The sequence below is a fragment of the Hevea brasiliensis genome, chromosome 10 (genome assembly GCF_030052815.1).
Source record: "Hevea brasiliensis isolate MT/VB/25A 57/8 chromosome 10, ASM3005281v1, whole genome shotgun sequence".
NCBI lineage: Eukaryota > Viridiplantae > Streptophyta > Magnoliopsida > Malpighiales > Euphorbiaceae > Hevea > Hevea brasiliensis.
Window position 1 is genome coordinate 10706956 of NC_079502.1, and position 18983 is coordinate 10725938.

An 18983-nucleotide genomic window follows, 5' to 3' on the forward strand; every position below is an offset into this window, starting at 1 on the left:
AGAAGATGCACAAATTGGAGAATCACTCCTACCCGTTCTCAGTCCCTACAATATTTATAGACGATCTGGATCTTTAACCAGATCTATCAGATCTCTCATCTCTTCTAGAAGATCCTTATCTAAGGAGTATGTTTAAGCTTCTAGAATGGATCAATGCTCTCTCCAGAGTTCATCAACTGAACAGTATGTGACTTTAGAAATCCCACCTCAATTAATTCCAAGATGGAGACAAGAAGGATTTTCTTATCTTCATTTTGGAGCTATTAGACTTATCCTCAGTCTACATGGGAGGCGTGGACTTCCAATCACAGCTAGAGTGTCACTTATTGACACTAGATTCTTACAATATGAACATACAGTAATTGGAACATGTCTTACCACCTTGCATGCTGGGAGCGTGATATTGACGTTCTTTCTAAATTATAATTTTTCGCTAAGAGATCTACATCTTAGCACTGCTCTAAAGGTCCAAATTCAACTTACAGGCGCATCACAAGTAACATCATCCATGATGGCTGCTTTACACTATCAGATCATCTATAGGCTGCAGGATCATGCAGTAGATCTATCACAGTCATCCGTCTCCAATGATGCTTTGCTTGTCCTGGCTGATACTGAGACTAGCCCGACTATAGTCCAGATACCTAGGCAACTGCCTAGAAGTGAGCTTGAGCAGCTCATTCCGAAGGAATGGCTAACTAATTATGAAAGGCTTCATTCGACCTCTCAGTCAATCTAGATTACAGAATCTTCCTTTAGAAGAAATGCTGATGGCACGGTGCAGACTACTTTCCAATTGCCTCGGCACTCTATAGGATCCTTACATGTGTTTCAGACCATGATGATCCAACCATTAGAAAAGGAGCAAGAAGATTTTTCCATCGGAGCGGTAACTCCGGACAACCATTATATCTATCCCCAGAAGATAAATGGTCACTGTCCCTGGGATCTCCCAAGATCTGGAATGTGTGATGAAGATTGTGATTGTTGCTACAACTATTGAGAAAATGAATACGATCATCCCTTGTCTGATACAAATTGGAAGAAGCTTACTAAGAAGACCAAGAAGGCCTCTTGCAGACCACAACAAGTTCCTAAAAGAGATTATCCGGATTACAGTCCATGGATTGGCATCCATGAAGAAACCAAGCAGAAGAAACCTCTTCCCATTTATGAACTTGCTCTAGAGATCACCAAAAGAGAAGAAAGGAGACAATCTCCTCCTCCTCCTCCTGAACCAACATTTTCTCCTCCCCCTGCACTACCCTTGGTGCAACCTTGTATGATGTTCTCTCCTGCCTCTTATGAAGTAGATTTTCCTGCACTGGCTCAATAGATGGACCAGCAAACCAAAATCTCTACTAGACCTTTCATTCATTCAACTAAGGTTGATACTGAAGGTCAGATAATCCCGATCACTCAAGCTGAAGAAGTCATGAATTGGCAGACAAAGAATGCAGCTGTCCAGAACAAGACGTTGCAATGAATTGACTCCAAGATTGATCAGGTCCTTACAAGGACTCAACATATTGATCAAAAGGTCGATTCTTTCACTGCATTCGCTCATAACATGTATAAAGATTTACAAGGGAAGATTACACAGCTTGACAAGGACTTAATATCTTTGATCCAACAATGGAGATTGGGGATGGAGTTCAACCAGAAGGAAGCTGAAATTAGAAGGCTAAAGAATCGGTTAGCCTAGGTTGAAGCAGACCTGAGCAAATCAACAGAAACCCCTGTTTCTTATAGCCCATTTTCCACACAAATGTCTCATAAACCTTTCCTCCCTATTCCTGAACCTGCTTACTCCCCTTTCAGCCCTTTCAATTATTCATATGAACCAACTCCAGCCACATACAACCCATCTCCCTTCTTTCGACCAACTCCAATACCTGCTAGATATGAACCAAGCAGCCCATCTTCTTCGGAAGAATCTCATCCTCCGAAAAGAAAGAATGATAAAGGTAAGGATAAAATGTATCCTGATACTCCTCCTCAGCATATGATATCAATACATTCTGAGCTAGAAGATGACTCTTTAGAAGAATTATCCAGTGATGATAGTGAGGATGGACAAATGGACGTTACGACGTTGCTCATGGTTGATCCACCACCAGCCTCATCTCAAACAGGTCCTTCACCAACCACGGATTTGTTAGTAGTATGCCCTACAGCATATCATTTAGTATGTATCTTGTACATGTTTTATTAATAAAAGGCATTTTCACTTTTTCGTTTACATAATATATTTATGTGTAATAGAAAAGGTCCATTGATATTTTGTTAGAAATTCTATTCTTAAGTTGTTAAGAATATGAGTAATAGTATTTCTAGCACAAAGTATCATAAATAGGTTCACAATCAGAATACTTCACAATAAGGACATGACTTATCCAGAAAGATTGTAATCATGTTTGTTCCTAAGTTATTTATATGAGATGTAAATAAGATGGAATGGTGAGTCTCATGCCATATAACAAACATGATAGGCACTTATACATGATAAGTAGGTCGAACCAGTAACATTTATGACAAGCACATGGAGTTTACTCTCGTCAATGTATTGTTATAAATCATATCAGTGCATATAATCTTTAGACCTGAGATAGCACTGTTATCTTGTATATAGGTGGTTTGAGTTTGATACTACTTTCATACTTGTACTGTGTATGGGTATATGGGCATGTGTTGGCTCCTACTAGTTATATATGGAAGTAGGTGTTGATCAAGATGGAATATGTTCCTCTAAGTAAATAGGGATAAAATCCTATGTTCATTTAATTGTTCTTGATGTTTCAAGTTCCTGGCCAGACCAGATAGATTTAATCAGAAAAGAGTTTCTGATGAGAAAATCTTTTAATCAAGAACTGGAATTAAAAGAGAACATAATATTCATAGCAAATGGGGTTTGACATAAACCATGACTCCAGCTTGAGTTGAGATTTTGTAACGGAGAGATTCTAGTACATGGTAACATATGATTATAGGTTCATTTAAGGTAAACATTATTACTAATTGGGTGGTCATGGCATGCTATGCTAGGTGTTAACCATGGTCTATGAGGTGCATAAAATGATTTAGAGAAATCATTTATGGTAAGAAAGAGTTTTGATGATATTAAGAGTTAATATCATGTCTCATTGCCAATTAGTGATGAGCCTAGTAAGTCACACACATACACAAGTAATCACCAAATTAAATATGATTTAATTAATTAATTAAAGAGTTTAATTAATTAATTAAATAGGTTTGGTTTGTAATTAGATTGCAAAGTTCCTAGCATGGCTTGAAACCAAATCTAGGTTATTGGATGTATAGTATAAGTTAAATTTATATTTAAAGTGTTTAAATATGAATTTAATTAATAAGAAATTAATTAATAGAGATTAATTAATTTATTTATATTTGATATAAATTGATTAGAAGAAGAGAAATAATTATTTTGGGTTGAGAACTCAAAATTAAGACACAGGGGTATTTTTGTCATTTCACAGGGTGATATGTGGCACCATGAGATGGTGACACATGACATTACACATAAGCTTGCCAAATGTCTTTTAATCATGTAAGATGATTAAAATTAAGATTAAATATAGGTTTGACACTTGGCACAATGTGATTGGGTCAATTAAACCTAGAGCCAATCAGAATGTGACATGTGGTAAGGGTTTTAAGTGGTGACCAAGCTATATAAGTGTAAGGATGAAAGAACAAACATAAAAAGCTGCTCATTCTCTTTGTGCCGCCACCCTTGGCTGCCATTCTCTTCTCTTCTTCTTCTTTTCTCATCAATTCAAAAAGATTAGCAAACAATCTCTTGAATTAAAAATACTAGAAATCGTTTCCAGTGTCCTATTTACATCTGTAATCTCTCAAAAGGCAAAACTTGATTTTCTAATTCATAGAAAAAGCTTTAGAAGCTGTTCAAGGGCTGCCATAGGTAATCTTGGTGTGGACAAGCTAGAGGGACAACATCTGGTATCCTAAAAACGCATCCCAAAGGTGCCAAACACACTACAGTGCATCAAAAGTTTAGTGCACTTATTCTTGATCTAATATAGGGTTCTAATAATTAATCTGATTAATTCTAAAATCTTAAATGACAAATATAGATCCAAAAATATATTAAAAGAGTTTTAATATGTTGTTTATCATTGAAATCAAATAGATAAAAATGAATCTTGCATGATGCATGTGACCCTAGATGAAAAATTTTGAATTTCAATGATCTAAACTTGTGTTTTTCATGTTTCTGCTCCATCAAGATTCTACCAGTGGCACTACAGGTCCTACTACTGGGCCTCCTCAAGCCCAAGATCCGCATGTAGAAACTTCTGAGGATGATCCAATCCTGGATTTCAATCTCCCAGGAGCCCAATAGCAATCCAGGCCCAGCTGAGGCCCATGGTTTACAATATATGATGTCCCTCCATCAAAGTGGAGAGATCGTCTTGTAGAGTTCAAGGCTTGGCTTGATGTTCAAATGCTTCGAGATGGTGCTGATTCTCATACTGTAACACCCTAGGCAAATCCCACATCGGCAAAACACGGGAAAGATGCTGGGTTTATAAGTTGGTGGTTTGTAACCCCTAGTGACGCGTTTTAAAACCGTGAGGGCTTCGGCTCAGAGCGGACAATATTACTAGTGGGCCGGGCCGTTACATTTGTGGTATCAGAGCCGCTCTGCGTGCAACCTTGAATGATGGTGGGGCAAACCTCAGCGAGGACGCTGAGTCCCATAAGGGGGGTGGATTGTAACACTTTAGGCAAATCCCACATCGACAAAACACGGGAGAGATGCTGGGTTTATAAGATGGAGGTTCCTAACCACTATTGACGCATTTTAAAACCGTGAGGGCTTCGGCTCAGAGCGGACAATATCACTAGTGGGCCGGGCCGTTACATTTTTGGTATCAGAGCCGCTCCGCGTGCAACCTTGAGCGATGGTGGGGCAAACTTCAGCGAGGATGCTGAGTCCCAAAAGGGGGGTGGATTGTAACACCCTAGGCAAATCCCACATTGGCAAAACACAGGAGAGATGCTGGGTTTATAAGATGGAGGTTCCTAACCACTATTGACGCGTTTTAAAACCGTGAGGGCTTCGGCTCAGAGCGGACAATATCACTAGTGGGCCGGGCCGTTACATTTGTGGTATCAGAGCCGCTCCGCGTGCAACCTTGAACGATGGTGGGGCAAACCTCAGCGAGGATGCTGAGTCCCATAAGGGGGGTGGATTGTAACACTCTAGGCAAATCCCACATCGACAAAACACGGGAGAGATGCTGGGTTTATAAGATGGAGGTTCCTAACCACTATTGACGCGTTTTAAAACCGTGAGGGCTTCGGCTCAGAGCGGACAATATCACTAGTGGGCCGGGCCGTTACATTTGATAGTGGGCCGAGCCGTTACATTTGATAATGTAACGGCCCGGCCCACTAGTGATATTGTCCACTCTGAGCCGAAGCCCTCACGGTTTTAAAACGCATCAATAGTGGTTAGGAACCTCCATCTTATAAACCCAGCATCTCTCCCGTGTTTTGTCGATGTGGGATTTGCCTAGGGTGTTACACATACTGTTCTTAGAGAATTCATATCTCGAACGGTTGGTACATTACAAGACTTGTTTGCCTCCATTGGAGAATATCATAAAGCCCAATTTTACCATCTAAATACTATACAGGCTTGTCAACACCATTTTTGCTGTTCTCTGAAAAGTACAGATATTGAGAAACATTACCAGCGCATGGCTCAGCGTTACTACCTGTTGAATGGGTATAATGATGTCAATCTCAAGCATACATACTTTGCCTCTCTCCTAGAGGCTCTCCAACCAGAACTCCATAGAAGCATTGCTGCTACCAGAAGAGCAATGAATGCCATCACCATTGGAGAGATCCATCAGATGACTTTGGCCTGCCTAGACAAGATGTGTGAGCAGCAGAAGTTATTCAAGGATATTATTGATAATAGTAAGGCCTTGAAAAATGTTTGCCAGAAGTCCCACCTTGCTATCAAATGCAAGGAAAAGAATTGTGAGTGCAGAACTAAGAAGGGAGGACACTACAAGAAGTATTCTGGTTCTTTAGGATCTAAACTCCCTTTCAAACAGCGAAAAGGAAAGAAGCCAGTTAGATATTTTCGAAAAAGAAGAACGGGCACAAAGAAATCTGATCGATGCTACATTTGTGGCAATCGGGGCCACTATGCAAAGAACTACCCCAAGAATCCTAACAAGGCTGTTAAACTCCTACAGCACATCCAGCAAGCTTCTAATGTTTCCTTAGAAAATGATGATATCGAATCTTTGTTCTCTGAACAAGATGAACCAAATGAAGAAACTGTTTTCACCCTTGGAACAGATACTGATTTTCACCAAGATTACTCTCTGTCTTCGGAATATTCAAAATCTGATACTGAGGTCCATTATCCTTCTTGCCTGGCCCAACATATCCAATCCTCTTATCCAGCTCACAACCCAGACACTATCCCAATCCCACTAGTACCAATTCACATCCTTCTACCAAGTATGATCGGCCCACTAGTGTTATTGGCTTTCTCGATACTGGAGCCCATAAAAGCATGATGAACCCAGCCATTTTACCTCCAGAATACTAGATCCCTCATACAAAATATTTTCAGGCATCAGATGGAAATGTCTTCAAGACCATTCTTATTACTAAACAACCCATTGGGATACAATTCTTCCCCATTTGTGTTCTTTGGACTAAGGTCATCGGGTCAGACCTTCCTGATAAAGACTTGCTAATCGGTTTTGACTTATACTAGCAAGCGAAACATCTAAAGATCATTCCAATAGTATTAAAATACAAGAGGAGTTTTCAACCATTCACCTCTGTCCCAAGGTTGTACTCTTTGACTGATGCCTCAGTTGAATTTCAAGAACATAAGGAATTTCTCCTAAGGTGTTGTGCTAACTCTCATGCACAGTTCCATCATCACCACCCTTTGTGGAAGAATCCGGAGTTTTTTGTCAATTTCCCATTCAAGCTCAATGAAGATGCAAATCCAACCAAAGCATCACACTCGGGGATGAATCCAACAGACTTAGCCTTGGCCCAAGAAGAATGCAAGCAGCTACTCCAACAGGGTCTCATAGAACCCACATCCTCTTAATGGGCTTGCTAGGCTTTTTATGTGGAAAAGAGATCTGAAAGATTAAGGGGGAAAAAGAGACTTGTCATTGACTACAAACCTCTCAACCATTTCCTTCAGGATGACAAGTTCCCTTTACCAAAACTTGAAGCCTTGTTCACCCAACTCTATGAGGCCCATATCTTTTCAAAATTTGACCTCAAGGCCGAATTTTGGCAATTGGGCATTAACCCCTCAGACAGGCCCAAAATAGCTTTCTGTATCTCTACATCCCAATACCAGTGAACTGTTCTCCCATTTGGCCTCAACACAGCCCCATCTGTTTTCCAAAAGGCCATGACAAAGATATTCGAGTCCATACTTCACAGTGCTCTCATTTTTATAGATGACATCCTTCTATTCTCAAAAGATGTCACAGCCCATAAGGAAATCTTATCCACTTTCCAGACCTTAGTGGATTCCCATGGGATCATGCTGTCTGAAAAGAAAAGCTCTTTGGCCCAAACTGATATTGACTTCCTTGGAATGAAGTTCAAAGACGGGAAATACTAACCAGGACCTCACATTGCAGAAGAATTGTTAAAGTTTCCTGACAGAGACTTATCAGTAAAACAGATACAATAGTTCCTTGGTATTATCAACTATATCAAGAAATTTATTCCACATGTTACCACTCATACCAGCCAACTGTCAAAGATGCTTAGGATGACTACACCACCTTGGAAGAAGGAACAAATAGAAGCAGTCAAGGCACTAAAAGAAGTGGCTTTAAACCTGCCACCTCTAAAGATTCCTAGCATGGGACACCGAACCCTTCAGACTGATTCTAGTGACACCCACTGGGGTGCTGTTCTTATTAAAGAAATCTAAGGAGAAAAGCATATCTGCGGATATGCTAGTGGCGAGTTCCCAGAACCATAAAAGCACTACCATTCAGTGTACAAAGAGATATTGGCTATCAAAAACGGAATAAAGAGATTCAAATTTCACCTCATTGGCCACCACTTTACTGTGGTTATGGACAGCTCATCCTTCCCGAAGATCCTAGACTTCAAGAATAAGTCTCTCCCTAAATCACAGCTTCTGAGGTTAAAGGACTGGTTTGCTAAGTATAAATTCACAGTCCTACACATTAAGGGAAAGCATAACTTAATTCCAGACCTGCTATCCAGGCCCAAGGAACTTCACCTCATAAAGTCTCATCTCACATTCCCTCTGATCTTCATGGCATCATCATCTTCTCCACACACTCCTAGTTTCCAACTCCAGACAGTTTTCCACCTGGCTGTTCTCCTAATCAGCCTATTCAAAAAATAGCACAGTTCACAAAAGACCACCTGTTCCATTATCTGAGCATCAGGAATACCTTAAGGGGACTTCTCCCCTCCTCATCCATCTTCATTCCCAATAATCCCTTCCTCACATGTTTCAGTATTCATCCTGACAGGGATCTCATCCTTGAGGAATTATGGCTCCTCTGGTGCATGGTGACTCTATATTCCACAAGAATAGAATTCCCTCTCATGGCCTTGTACCAACATACTCTGGACAGAACAAACAGGACTCTCCTGTTTAGGTTCCTGGAATGGTTCAATCCCAATTCAGCATGGCAATATAGTCTGAAATATCTCATAGATACTCATGGGATTCAAAATAGGCCCATCGAGACTCAGCCCAACATCAGAGTCATGTTTATCATGCATAGGCCTTTCTCTAGGAGGCCTGATGGACTCCTTTGGACCCAAAACACTGAGTATGAATGGAGGACCTACGAAGGATCTATTACTAAAAAGGATACTATGGGACCACTAAGGAGACAACTGGCAGAGCATCTCTGCTAAATTAATGGCTATCAGCCTCTGATCCTTCCCCATGTGAATTATACGTCTCTTGGACCCATCCGGTCTCTCACCAATGAACCTATAGATTGGACTCATCCAATCTAGCAAGATTCTCAGGATCCAATGGACATCGAGGCACGAGAAGCCATTGAGAGTGCTGACCCACCATTACCTGTACACCGACAGTGGCCAAAGGACTTTTTTGGAGTTGATGACTCAAATGATTCTGACTATGACACATTTAATCTATCAACAATGCCATGATAAAAGTTAAAATTAAAATCTGTTGATCAATCATGTAATAAGTGTGCTTTATTTTGCTTTATTCCTTTGTCTGCTTTAGAGTGTTGGTAACCAGTATCTAACCAGTTGCCTGTAATCCCAGAGCCTCTATATAAGGAGTTGCTCTCTTCAGTTGTAATCAGACTTAAGTTTTTCTGAAATAATATTATGAAGTTTTCTTCCATGGCTTTCTAAACTTTCTCTCTTTCTCCTGAAAACCTTAGAATGTGTATTATACTTTTATGATCAGAGATACGTATGCTCTACATTTGCCTCAATAGAGGATCCTGTGTATCAGAAATATCTTTGTTATGATATTAGGTGCGATGGTCCCATTATCATATGTGTAATGTACAAAAGGGCACAGCCAGAGAGTACCTATGGAGAGGGAAGAGGCATAACATGAGTATATTATACATATGGTAAGGGCTCCCGGCTTATCTTATAGTGTAGAGCATATGTATCTCTGATCATAAAAGTATAATACACATTCTAAGGTTTTCAGGAGAAAGAGAGAAAGTTTAGAAAGCCATGAAAGAAAACTTCACAATATTATTTCAGAAAAACTTAAGTCTGTTGGATTCATCCCAGGTGTGATGCTTTGGTTGGATTTGCATCTTCATTGAGCTTGAATAGGAGATTGAAAAAAAACTCTGGATTCTTCTACAAAGGGTGGTGATGATGGAAGTTGGCACAGCACCTTAGGAGAAATTCCTTATGTTCTTGAAATTCAACTGAGGCATTAGTCAAAGAGTACAACCTTGGGACAGAGGTGAATGGTTGAAAACTCCTCTTGTATTTTACTCCTGTTGGAAGGATCTTTAAATGTTTTGCTTGCTGGTATAAGTCAAAACCGATTAGCAAGTCTTTATCAGGAAGGTCTGACCCGATGACCTTAGTCCAAAGAACACAGGTGGGCAAGAATTGTATCCCAATGGGTTGTTTAGTAATGAGACTGGTCTTGAAGACATTTCCATCTGCTGCCTTAAAATATTCTATATGAGGGACCCAGTATTATGGAGGTAAAATGGCTGGGTTCATCATGCTTTTATGAGCTCCAGTATCGAGAAAGCCAATAACACTGATGGGCCGATCATACTTAGTAGGAAGGATGTGAAGTGGTACTAGTGGGATTGGGATAGTGTTTGGGTTGTGAGCTGGATAAGAGGATTGGATATGTTGGGCCAAGTAAGAAGGATAATGGACCTCAGTATCAGATTCTGAATCTTCCAAAGACAGAGAGTAATCTTGGTGAAAATCAGTATCTGTTCCAAGAGCGAAAACAGTTTCTTCATCTGGTTCATCTTGTTCAGAGAACAAAGATTTGATATCATCATTTTCTAAGGAAACATGAGAAGCTTGCTGGATGTGCTGTAGGAGTTTAACAGCCTTGTTAGGATTCTTGGGGCAGTTCTTTGCATAGTGGCCCCGATTGTCACAAATGTAGCATTGATCAGGATACATTTTATCCTTACCTTTATCATTCTTTCTTTTTGGAGGATGAGATTCTTCCGAAGAAGATGGGCTTCTTGGTTTATATCTGGTAGGCATTAGAGTTGGTCTAAATAAGGGAGATGGGTTGTATGTGGCTGGAGTTCATTCATATTAATAGTTGAAAGGGCCGAAAGGGGAGTAAGTAGGTTTAGGAATAGGGAGGAAAGGGTTATGAGACATTTGTGTGGAAAATGGGCTATAAGAAATAGGGGCTTCTGTTGGTTTGCGTAGGTCTGCTTCAACCTAGGCTAACTGGTTCTTTAGCCTTCTAATTTCAGCTTCCTTCTGGTTGAACTCCATCCCAAATCTCCGTTGTTGGATCAAAGATTTTAAGCCCTTATCAAGCTATGTAATCTTCCCTTGTAAATCTTTATACATGTTATGAGGGAATGCAGTGAAAGAATCAACCTTTTGATCAATATGTTGAGTCCTCGTAAGGACCCGATCAATCTTGGAGTCAAGTCATTGCAACTTCTTATTCTGGACAGCTGCATTCTTTGTCTGCCAATTCAGGACTTCTTCAGCTTGAGTGATCAGGATTATCTGACCTTCAGTATCAACCTTAGTTGAATGAATGAAAGGTATGGTAGAGATTTTGGTTTGCTGGTCCATCTATTGAGCCAATGGAGGAAAATTTGCTTCATAAGAGGCAGGAGAGAGCATCATACAAGGTTGCACCAAGGGTAGTGCAGGGGGAGGAAAAAATGTTGGTTCAGGAGGAGGAGGAAGAGATTGTCTCCTTTCTTCTCTTCTGATGATCTCTAGAGCAAGTTTATAAATGGGAAGAGGTTTCTTCTGCTTGGTTTCTTCATGGATGCCAATCCATGGACTGTTATCCGGATAATCTCTTCTAGGAACTTGTTATGGTTTGCAAGAGGCCTTCTTGGTCTTCTTGGTAAGCTTCTTCCAATTTTTATCAGACAAGGGATGATCGTATTCATTTTCCCAGTAGTTGTCGCAACAATCACAATCTTCATCACACATTCCAGATCCTGGGAGATCCCAGGGACAGTGACCATCTATCTTCTGGGGATAGATATAATGGTTGTCCGGGGTTACTGCTCCGATGGGAAAATCTTCTTGCTTCTTTTCTAATGGTTGGATCATCATGGACTAAAACACAAGTAAGGATTCTGTGGAGTGCCGAGGCAATTGGAAAGTAGTCTGCACCGTGCCATCAGCATTTCTTCTAAAGGAAGATTCTGTAATCTGGATTGGCTGAGAGGTCGAATGAAGCTTTTCATAATTAGTTAGCCATTCCTTCGGAATGAGCTACTCAATCTCACTTCTAGGTAGTTGCCTAGGTATCTGGACTATAGTCGGGGTAGTCTCAGTATTAGCCAGAAGGAGCAAAGCATCATTGGAGACGGATGGATGTGATAGATCTACTGCATAATCCTGCAGCTTATAGATGATCTAGTGGTGTAAAGTAGTCATAATGGATGATGTTACTTGTGCTGTGCCTGTAAGTTGAATTTAGACCTTTAAAGCAGTGCTAAGATGTGGATCTCTTAGCGAAAGATTATAATTTGGAAAGAACGTCAATACCACGCTCCCAGCATGCAAGATGGTAAGACATGTTCCAATTACTGCATGTTCATATTATAAGAATCTAGTGTCAAGAAGTGACACTCTAGCTGTGACTGGAAGTCCACGCCTCCCATGTAGACTGAGGATAAGTCTAACGGCTCCAAAGTGAATATCAGAAAATCCTTCCTGTCTCCATCTTGGAATTAATTGAGGTGGGATTTCTAAGGTCACGTGTTGTTTAGCTGATGAACTCTGGAGAGAGCACTGATCCATTTGAGAAGCTTAAACATACTCCTTAGATAAGGATCTTCTAGAAGAGATGAGTGATCTGATAGATTTGGTTAAAGATCCAGATCATCTATAAATATTGTAGGGACTGAGAAGGGGTAGGAGTGGTTCTCCAATTTGTGCGTATTCTGGTAGAGTGGCTATCTCAATGAGATTATCAATCCGGGAAGACAATGTTCTTCTCAGACGTGAAGAGAATGACAAAAATGAGGTGAGGTTTACTATCTCAGAGGGAGAAGGGGACTGTAGAGCAGTCTCAGTAGCAGGGGTAGGTGTTTGGCAAGCCATGTTTGGTACGTAGCGTTGTGTATAGAAGTTGCTCTACCTTCTATGAAGGAGTTAAGCGGTTACTAGTTTCTAGTCGATATACCAGTTAATGAAAAAGATGGTAGAAAATAGAGAAATAGTTTGATACAATTAGGGGTTGGAAGTTTCTCCTTACTCACCGTTGAAGTATGTATTATACAGACATAATAAGGCTCTGATACCAAAATAAGCCGGGAGCCCTTACCATATGTATAATATACTCATGCTATGCCTCTTCCCTCTCCATAGGTACTCTCTGGCTGTGTCCTTTTGTACATTACACATATAATAACGGGACTGTCGCACCTAATATCATAACAAAGATATTTCTGATACACAGGATCCTCTATTGAGGCAAATATAGAGCATACGTATCTCTGATTATAAAAGTGTATTATAGGCAGCTTGGGTCTAACTCAAAATAATGTTATATTATTAAAAAGATGAAATATTATTATATCATTATATTTTATTAAAATTAATTACTTAAATTATTTTTTAAAAAACTTAATTAAAATGTCATTATATTGTACATAATTTCAAGCCATATCTATTGGTTAGGCATTTTATTACTTAAATATTAAGGACACAAATATCAAGCCTTAAATTGTAATGAAAAAAACACACCTTAAATTTTAAAATAAATTAAAAATGAGTTTAATATAAATTTATAATTTTAGTTAATAAAAAAATTTTATAATTTTATAAAATTTAAATATCATATGTTAAATTTCTTATCAATTCAAGGTCAGTGAACATAAAATTTATACAGCCAACCATTCACGATAGGGGTGAGCATTCGGTTCGAACCGAACTGAACCGAATTAAATTATAAAAATCGAATTTTAAATTTTAGAAACCGAACATAATTGAAATGGATGAAAAATCGAATCGAACCTAACCGCTCTATTTCAGTTATGTTCAATTTAAACCAATCGGTTTTGATTTTTGATTGATTTTTTAATTTATACTTGATTTTCAAGTTATTTGATCTAATTTTGACTTTGGTTTAAACATAATAACCATTAATCAATGAAATTAAACAATTAATATATATAAAATTAAATATAATTCATAAATTTTTCATAAAAATAAATCAATTTAAAAATCGATTCGATTTGATTTGGTTCGATTTGAATATACAAATTACTATTCAGTTTGGTTCGATTTAACTAATTTTTTTTTCTTCAAAATCAAACCGAACCGAAATAATCAAAATTTTTATAATGTAAAATAAAATCGAATCGATTGAATCAAATTAACTCAGTTCGGTTCAATTTTTCAATTTGAATTTTTTGAAAATTTAGAAAAATTAATTAATCTTTTTGTGTTTACAATTTGGATCATTTTTCATTAAAAAAAAGAAAAATATAACAAAAAATAAAAGAGAAAAGTGTTGATATAAAGAAAAAAAAAAGAAAAGAGGAAAATGAGAGCGAGTAAAAGGAAAATAAATAGGAGAGAATTTGAATGAATTTAATATAAAAAATTAAGAGTTATTAAAAAATTAATAAATTAAATTATATAAATTAATTATGTATTTTTTAAAATATAGTGGCTTGTTAATTAATTTTATTAAAATAATGAGATTAAATAATAATTTAATTAATGTTAAATTAATTAATAAAAAAATTAAAATTAAGTAATATATTTTTTAAAATATAAATATTAAATAATTAATTTTATTAAAATACAGGTAATAAATTTCCAAAAATGTTTCGATTAACCCTATAATCCATGTGAACCATGTGTACCAGTTCGTGACACTGACAATTGTGGCTTCCAGCTGCAACGATAAGCCGTTGTGCATTAACAGAGCCACACCGGCCATCCTCTGCCTGCTTCCACCTTCAAAAACACCTGCATTGCGTTTGGGCTTTTGCTGCGAAATTCCTATCGTAGGATGGAACGATTAGTTTCACCTAGAGTGTCCCCCAGGACTACTCCTCTTTTCCACAGGCCAAGCTTCTCAATCAGACGCCCGATGAACCTCCATATGCTCAATCGTTTCTCTGTTCGAGTTCAACAGGTTAACTTACGGACATTTGTTTCATTGCTTTGCTCAATTTCTGTGTTAAATATTGAAAATTTTTTTTTATTGTATTTTGTAGCCAGACAACAAGGTAGGTTCGGCTACGGTGTTGGCCGTGAGGGAGGAGGAGGCAAATGCCCTCCAAGTGAAGGAGTGGGAAGTAGGTATGCTCCAAAACGAATTGGCTGCTAGCCAGGGGATTAGAATTAGGAGGAGGCCGCCGACGGGGCCGCCTTTGCACTACGTCGGACCCTTTGAGTTTCATGTACAAAACGAGGGCGGTAACCCCAGGAACATCCTGGAGGAAATCATATGGCATAAGGACATGGAAGTCTCCCAGGTAATCCTTCTGAAAATTTTGTTCTTTCTTGTTATTATTATTTTTTTAATAGTTATCTTTAACGGAGAGCTGCCTTTAGTGCTCATGTTGGATTTTTCTTTGTTTATTTTCTTGCAGTTGAAAAAGAGGATACCTTTCTCTGTGCTGAAGAAATCTCTTGAGAATGCTCCTCCTTCCAGAGATTTTATTGCAGCTCTCAGGGAAGCTAATCTTAAAACTGGACTTCCTGGGTTGATTGCTGAGGTGAAGAAGGCTTCTCCAAGCAGAGGAATCCTAAGAGAGGACTTCGATCCTGTAAATATGTCTTTTTTTTTTTCTCCTACAATTGCATTTTCTATCATATTGTTAGGCTGTGTATGATCATCTTAGGAGTTTTGCATGAACTTGATCTCAAACCAATTTGTAGTCCTTACAGCAATTGGCATAAGTTTTTATCTCACGTGCTCCTATTATTCACATGTCCTATAAATTCGTTTTTGTAGAAACATCTTTGGCTGTTTCTTTAATCTGCTTCCTTGGTTGATTGGCTTGTGCTATTCTTGCCATGTTATCTGGCTTTAGTCAATGGCTTGTGATTTCTTCATCTCGTACATACAAGTCCTTCATCTCATCACGCAAACTTTCTGGCTACAAGGAAAAATTTAAATTTGAATTATTGCTCCTCACCACCACACCACCACCTCACCCCACACCCCCCACACCCAACCCCAACCCCACCCACCCAACCCCCCCCCAAACCACCAACCTATATATATATATATATATATATATATATATATATATATATATATATATATATATTTGTTTTATTGCAATGCTGCCTCTTTCCTAACGAAGCCATCTGATTCTGGTACTTCATACGAGAGGCTGAGCCGTTTAATTTGCATTTGGTGTGGCTAGGTGTTGGTCATGATCATTCTTTTCTTTTCCTTTTGATTGAAATGTTATTCCGTCATGAATCTGATTGTTTCTTATAATAGGTTGAAATTGCCCAAGCTTACGAGAGAGGTGGCGCTGCATGTCTCAGTGTTTTGACTGATGAAAAGTTTTTTAAGGTAAACATGCCATCATCTGGATATTCTTTTCTCGTACATGCATTTGATTTTTCTTTTCTTTTTGTTTTATTTTATTTTTGGAATATGCGGATAACATAGCAAATTCAATTTGGTAACTTCTACTGACTTGCTTTTGTATTTATAAATTAAGGGGAGCTTTGAAAATCTGGAGGCAATAAGGAAGGCAGGAGTAAAGGTCTGAATTTTCTTGTCATGATATATGTATAAATTGTTCCACATGCTTGCTAAATTGAAGGCAGCTGTAAAGCATAATTCTAATGCTATCAAATGATGCAGTGCCCTCTACTGTGCAAAGAATTTGTTATGGATAGCTGGCAGATCTACTATGCCCGAATTAAAGGTGCAGATGCCATTCTTTTAATTGCTGCTGTTTTGCCTGATCTAGACATCAGATACATGGTCAAGATCTGCAAAATGCTTGGTTTGGCAGCACTTGTCGAGGTTTGACTGATGCTTCTTTGGTTGTCATTAAGTTTTCCTCTATCAATTTTTACAAGACATGTTTTTGTTGTTGTTGTTTTCTTTATATATATATATATATATATATATATATATATATATATATATATATATACTTTCAACTAAGGGTACACACATGCTTTTAAAATTGGATGCTTTTGACTACAACAACTGGCTTCGCTTTTATGAAAAACTTTATTAGCTATTTTTCAATTTCTGTATAATTATAAACTTTATTTTAGTTCTGGGTTTTTATTACCATCTTGGGAAAATTATAATTGTGTACCAATTTAATGCAAAAACTACACTTATTCTGGATCTCATGGGCATATGCTGGCTCTAGTTGTGGGATTGGAGGTGGCTTGAGAAATTTTCAACTAAAATTGTCATATGCAAGGGTAACTTTGCATGTGGCTAATCGTCCCCTCGTGGTGATTTTCATTGCACATTGCAAATCAAAACCCCACATCAAGTTGGTCTTTTGCATTGTAAATCCTAGTAAGTGCATGCATGTGGCCCACTTGGACAAAGAAGATAGCTATAACTGCAAAAGTCACTTGCCATTGAACTAAAAAAAGTTCCTTAATGAATCCAAAAGACCGTGCTAGTTTATTTTGATACTGAGTTTTAGTTTTACTAATGTCATGAAGAGGAGAGCTTGTGGCTTCTGTCATCTTTTGTCCCTTACTCCATGACAAGTTTTTTAAATCCTCTGAAATAAGATTTAAAAAAAAAGAAGTACTTATTGTCTGGAGTGTGACTGCTACTGTTGCTTCTGCTGTTTATCCATAGGTGCACGATGAGAGGGAAATGGATCGTGTTCTTGGAATAGAGGGGATTGAGCTAATTGGTATCAACAATCGAAATCTTGGTAAACTTTTTCTGCATCTTCATTGGCATTTGTTATGGAAGCTGTGCTCACCCTTGCAAACTTTTTCAAAGTTTATGAATTGGATGCCACACGCATGTATAGCTACTACACAAACTATAAAATTTACCAGCTACTTCTTTTACTTCTGCTTGCATGCAGAAACATTTGAGGTTGATATCAGTAACACGAGGAAGCTTCTTGAAGGAGAGCGAGGTCAAATTATCCAACAAAAAGAAATAATTGTAAGTGGCTTTCTGAGGTTGGATTCGTATTCACTAAAGTGGATGTGCTATTCCTGTGCATTTCACCATCTTGTGGTTAGGGCAAAAGCATACCTTCATTTGCTAATAAAATTTGGGGTTTTTCTGGTTGGACTTTCAGGTTGTTGGGGAATCTGGGCTATTTACTCCTGATGATATTGCTTATGTACAAGAAGCTGGTGTGAAAGCCGTAAGCTCCATAAATACCAAACTTCATTGCTTTTTTTTTCCTTTTAACTCTGCTCATTTTTGCTAGTAGAAGCAATGGATCCATCATTTGAAATTCAAAAAAAAAAATGCATGTCATTGCCCATTCATGTGTTTCATAGACAACATATGAATTTGAACCAATGAAATCATTGCCAAACCTCACATGCAGAAATTCCACTACAAATTTGCAACATTATAACTTTGTGATCACAAATGAACATAATAATGAATATGAAATTGTTGAATTATAAAAGAAGTAGAGAAAATTAGAGAAGAGAGAGAGAGAGAAGAGAGAGAGAGAGAGAGAGAGAGAGAGAATTGAGAATTATTATTTCTGTGGTAATTCTTGAATGGATCTACAGATTAGCTTGTTGAGAATTTATATCTCAACTCAGTAACTACTTTCTCTAAAGTCAAACATAGCAGTTACCAATTCTGTTACAGAATCAGTTATACACTCTAGCTCCTTTCCTGCCAATATTCCCCTTCCTATTACTATTATACTTTCTTCTATAGCATGTAACAGAAATCTATGTTTCAACATTTGTAATGGGTGCATGTCTTGTGTTTACATAAACGTTTAACCTGTTTTGTTGCATTGCAGGTTTTAGTTGGGGAGTCAATTGTGAAACAAAGTGACCCTGGCAAGGGAATAACTGGACTTTTTGGTAAAGACATTTCTTTGTGAGTAGAAAATAGCAAGATTATACAGCAGCCTTACTCCCTTCATGTTCTATTTAACGTTTGATTCCTATAAATGTATTAGCAAGCTTTGTTCTTTTGTCTAAACTTATATGTATATATTGATATTGAACTTCATGAAAGTATCCTCTGAATTGAAGTGAAATAATTTAGTATACCTTGGACGAGACCACAA

At 38.0% G+C, this 18983-nt stretch overlaps 1 protein-coding gene across 2 annotated transcripts; it reads left to right on the forward strand.

Moving 5' to 3' along the window:
- The first annotated feature begins 14600 nt into the window (after positions 1–14600).
- LOC110641517 (indole-3-glycerol phosphate synthase, chloroplastic) lies at positions 14601–18983 on the forward strand. Of its 2 annotated transcripts, none has more exons than XM_021793257.2 (10): positions 14601–14887; positions 14970–15230; positions 15348–15524; positions 16211–16285; positions 16437–16481; positions 16583–16747; positions 17558–17636; positions 17796–17878; positions 18018–18086; positions 18711–18983. In XM_021793257.2, the coding sequence occupies exons 1-10, from the start codon at positions 14762–14764 to the stop codon at positions 18792–18794; spliced, it is 1164 nt and encodes a 387-aa protein (XP_021648949.1). In that variant the 5' UTR covers positions 14601–14761; the 3' UTR covers positions 18795–18983. The 2 variants fall into 2 exon arrangements, with proteins under 2 accessions (XP_021648949.1, XP_021648950.1); XM_021793258.2 differs by having other exon boundaries at positions 14611–14887; positions 14974–15230.

Bases quoted from the DNA above. Each gene is read 5' to 3' on its own strand.
- LOC110641517 (XM_021793257.2), top strand. From the start codon at position 14,762: ATGGAACGATTAGTTTCACCTAGAGTGTCCCCCAGGACTACTCCTCTT. The intron at 16,286-16,436 runs GTAAACATGCCA...TTATAAATTAAG, and splicing joins CTGATGAAAAGTTTTTTAAG to GGGAGCTTTGAAAATCTGGA. The intron at 16,748-17,557 runs GTTTGACTGATG...GTTTATCCATAG, and splicing joins GTTTGGCAGCACTTGTCGAG to GTGCACGATGAGAGGGAAAT.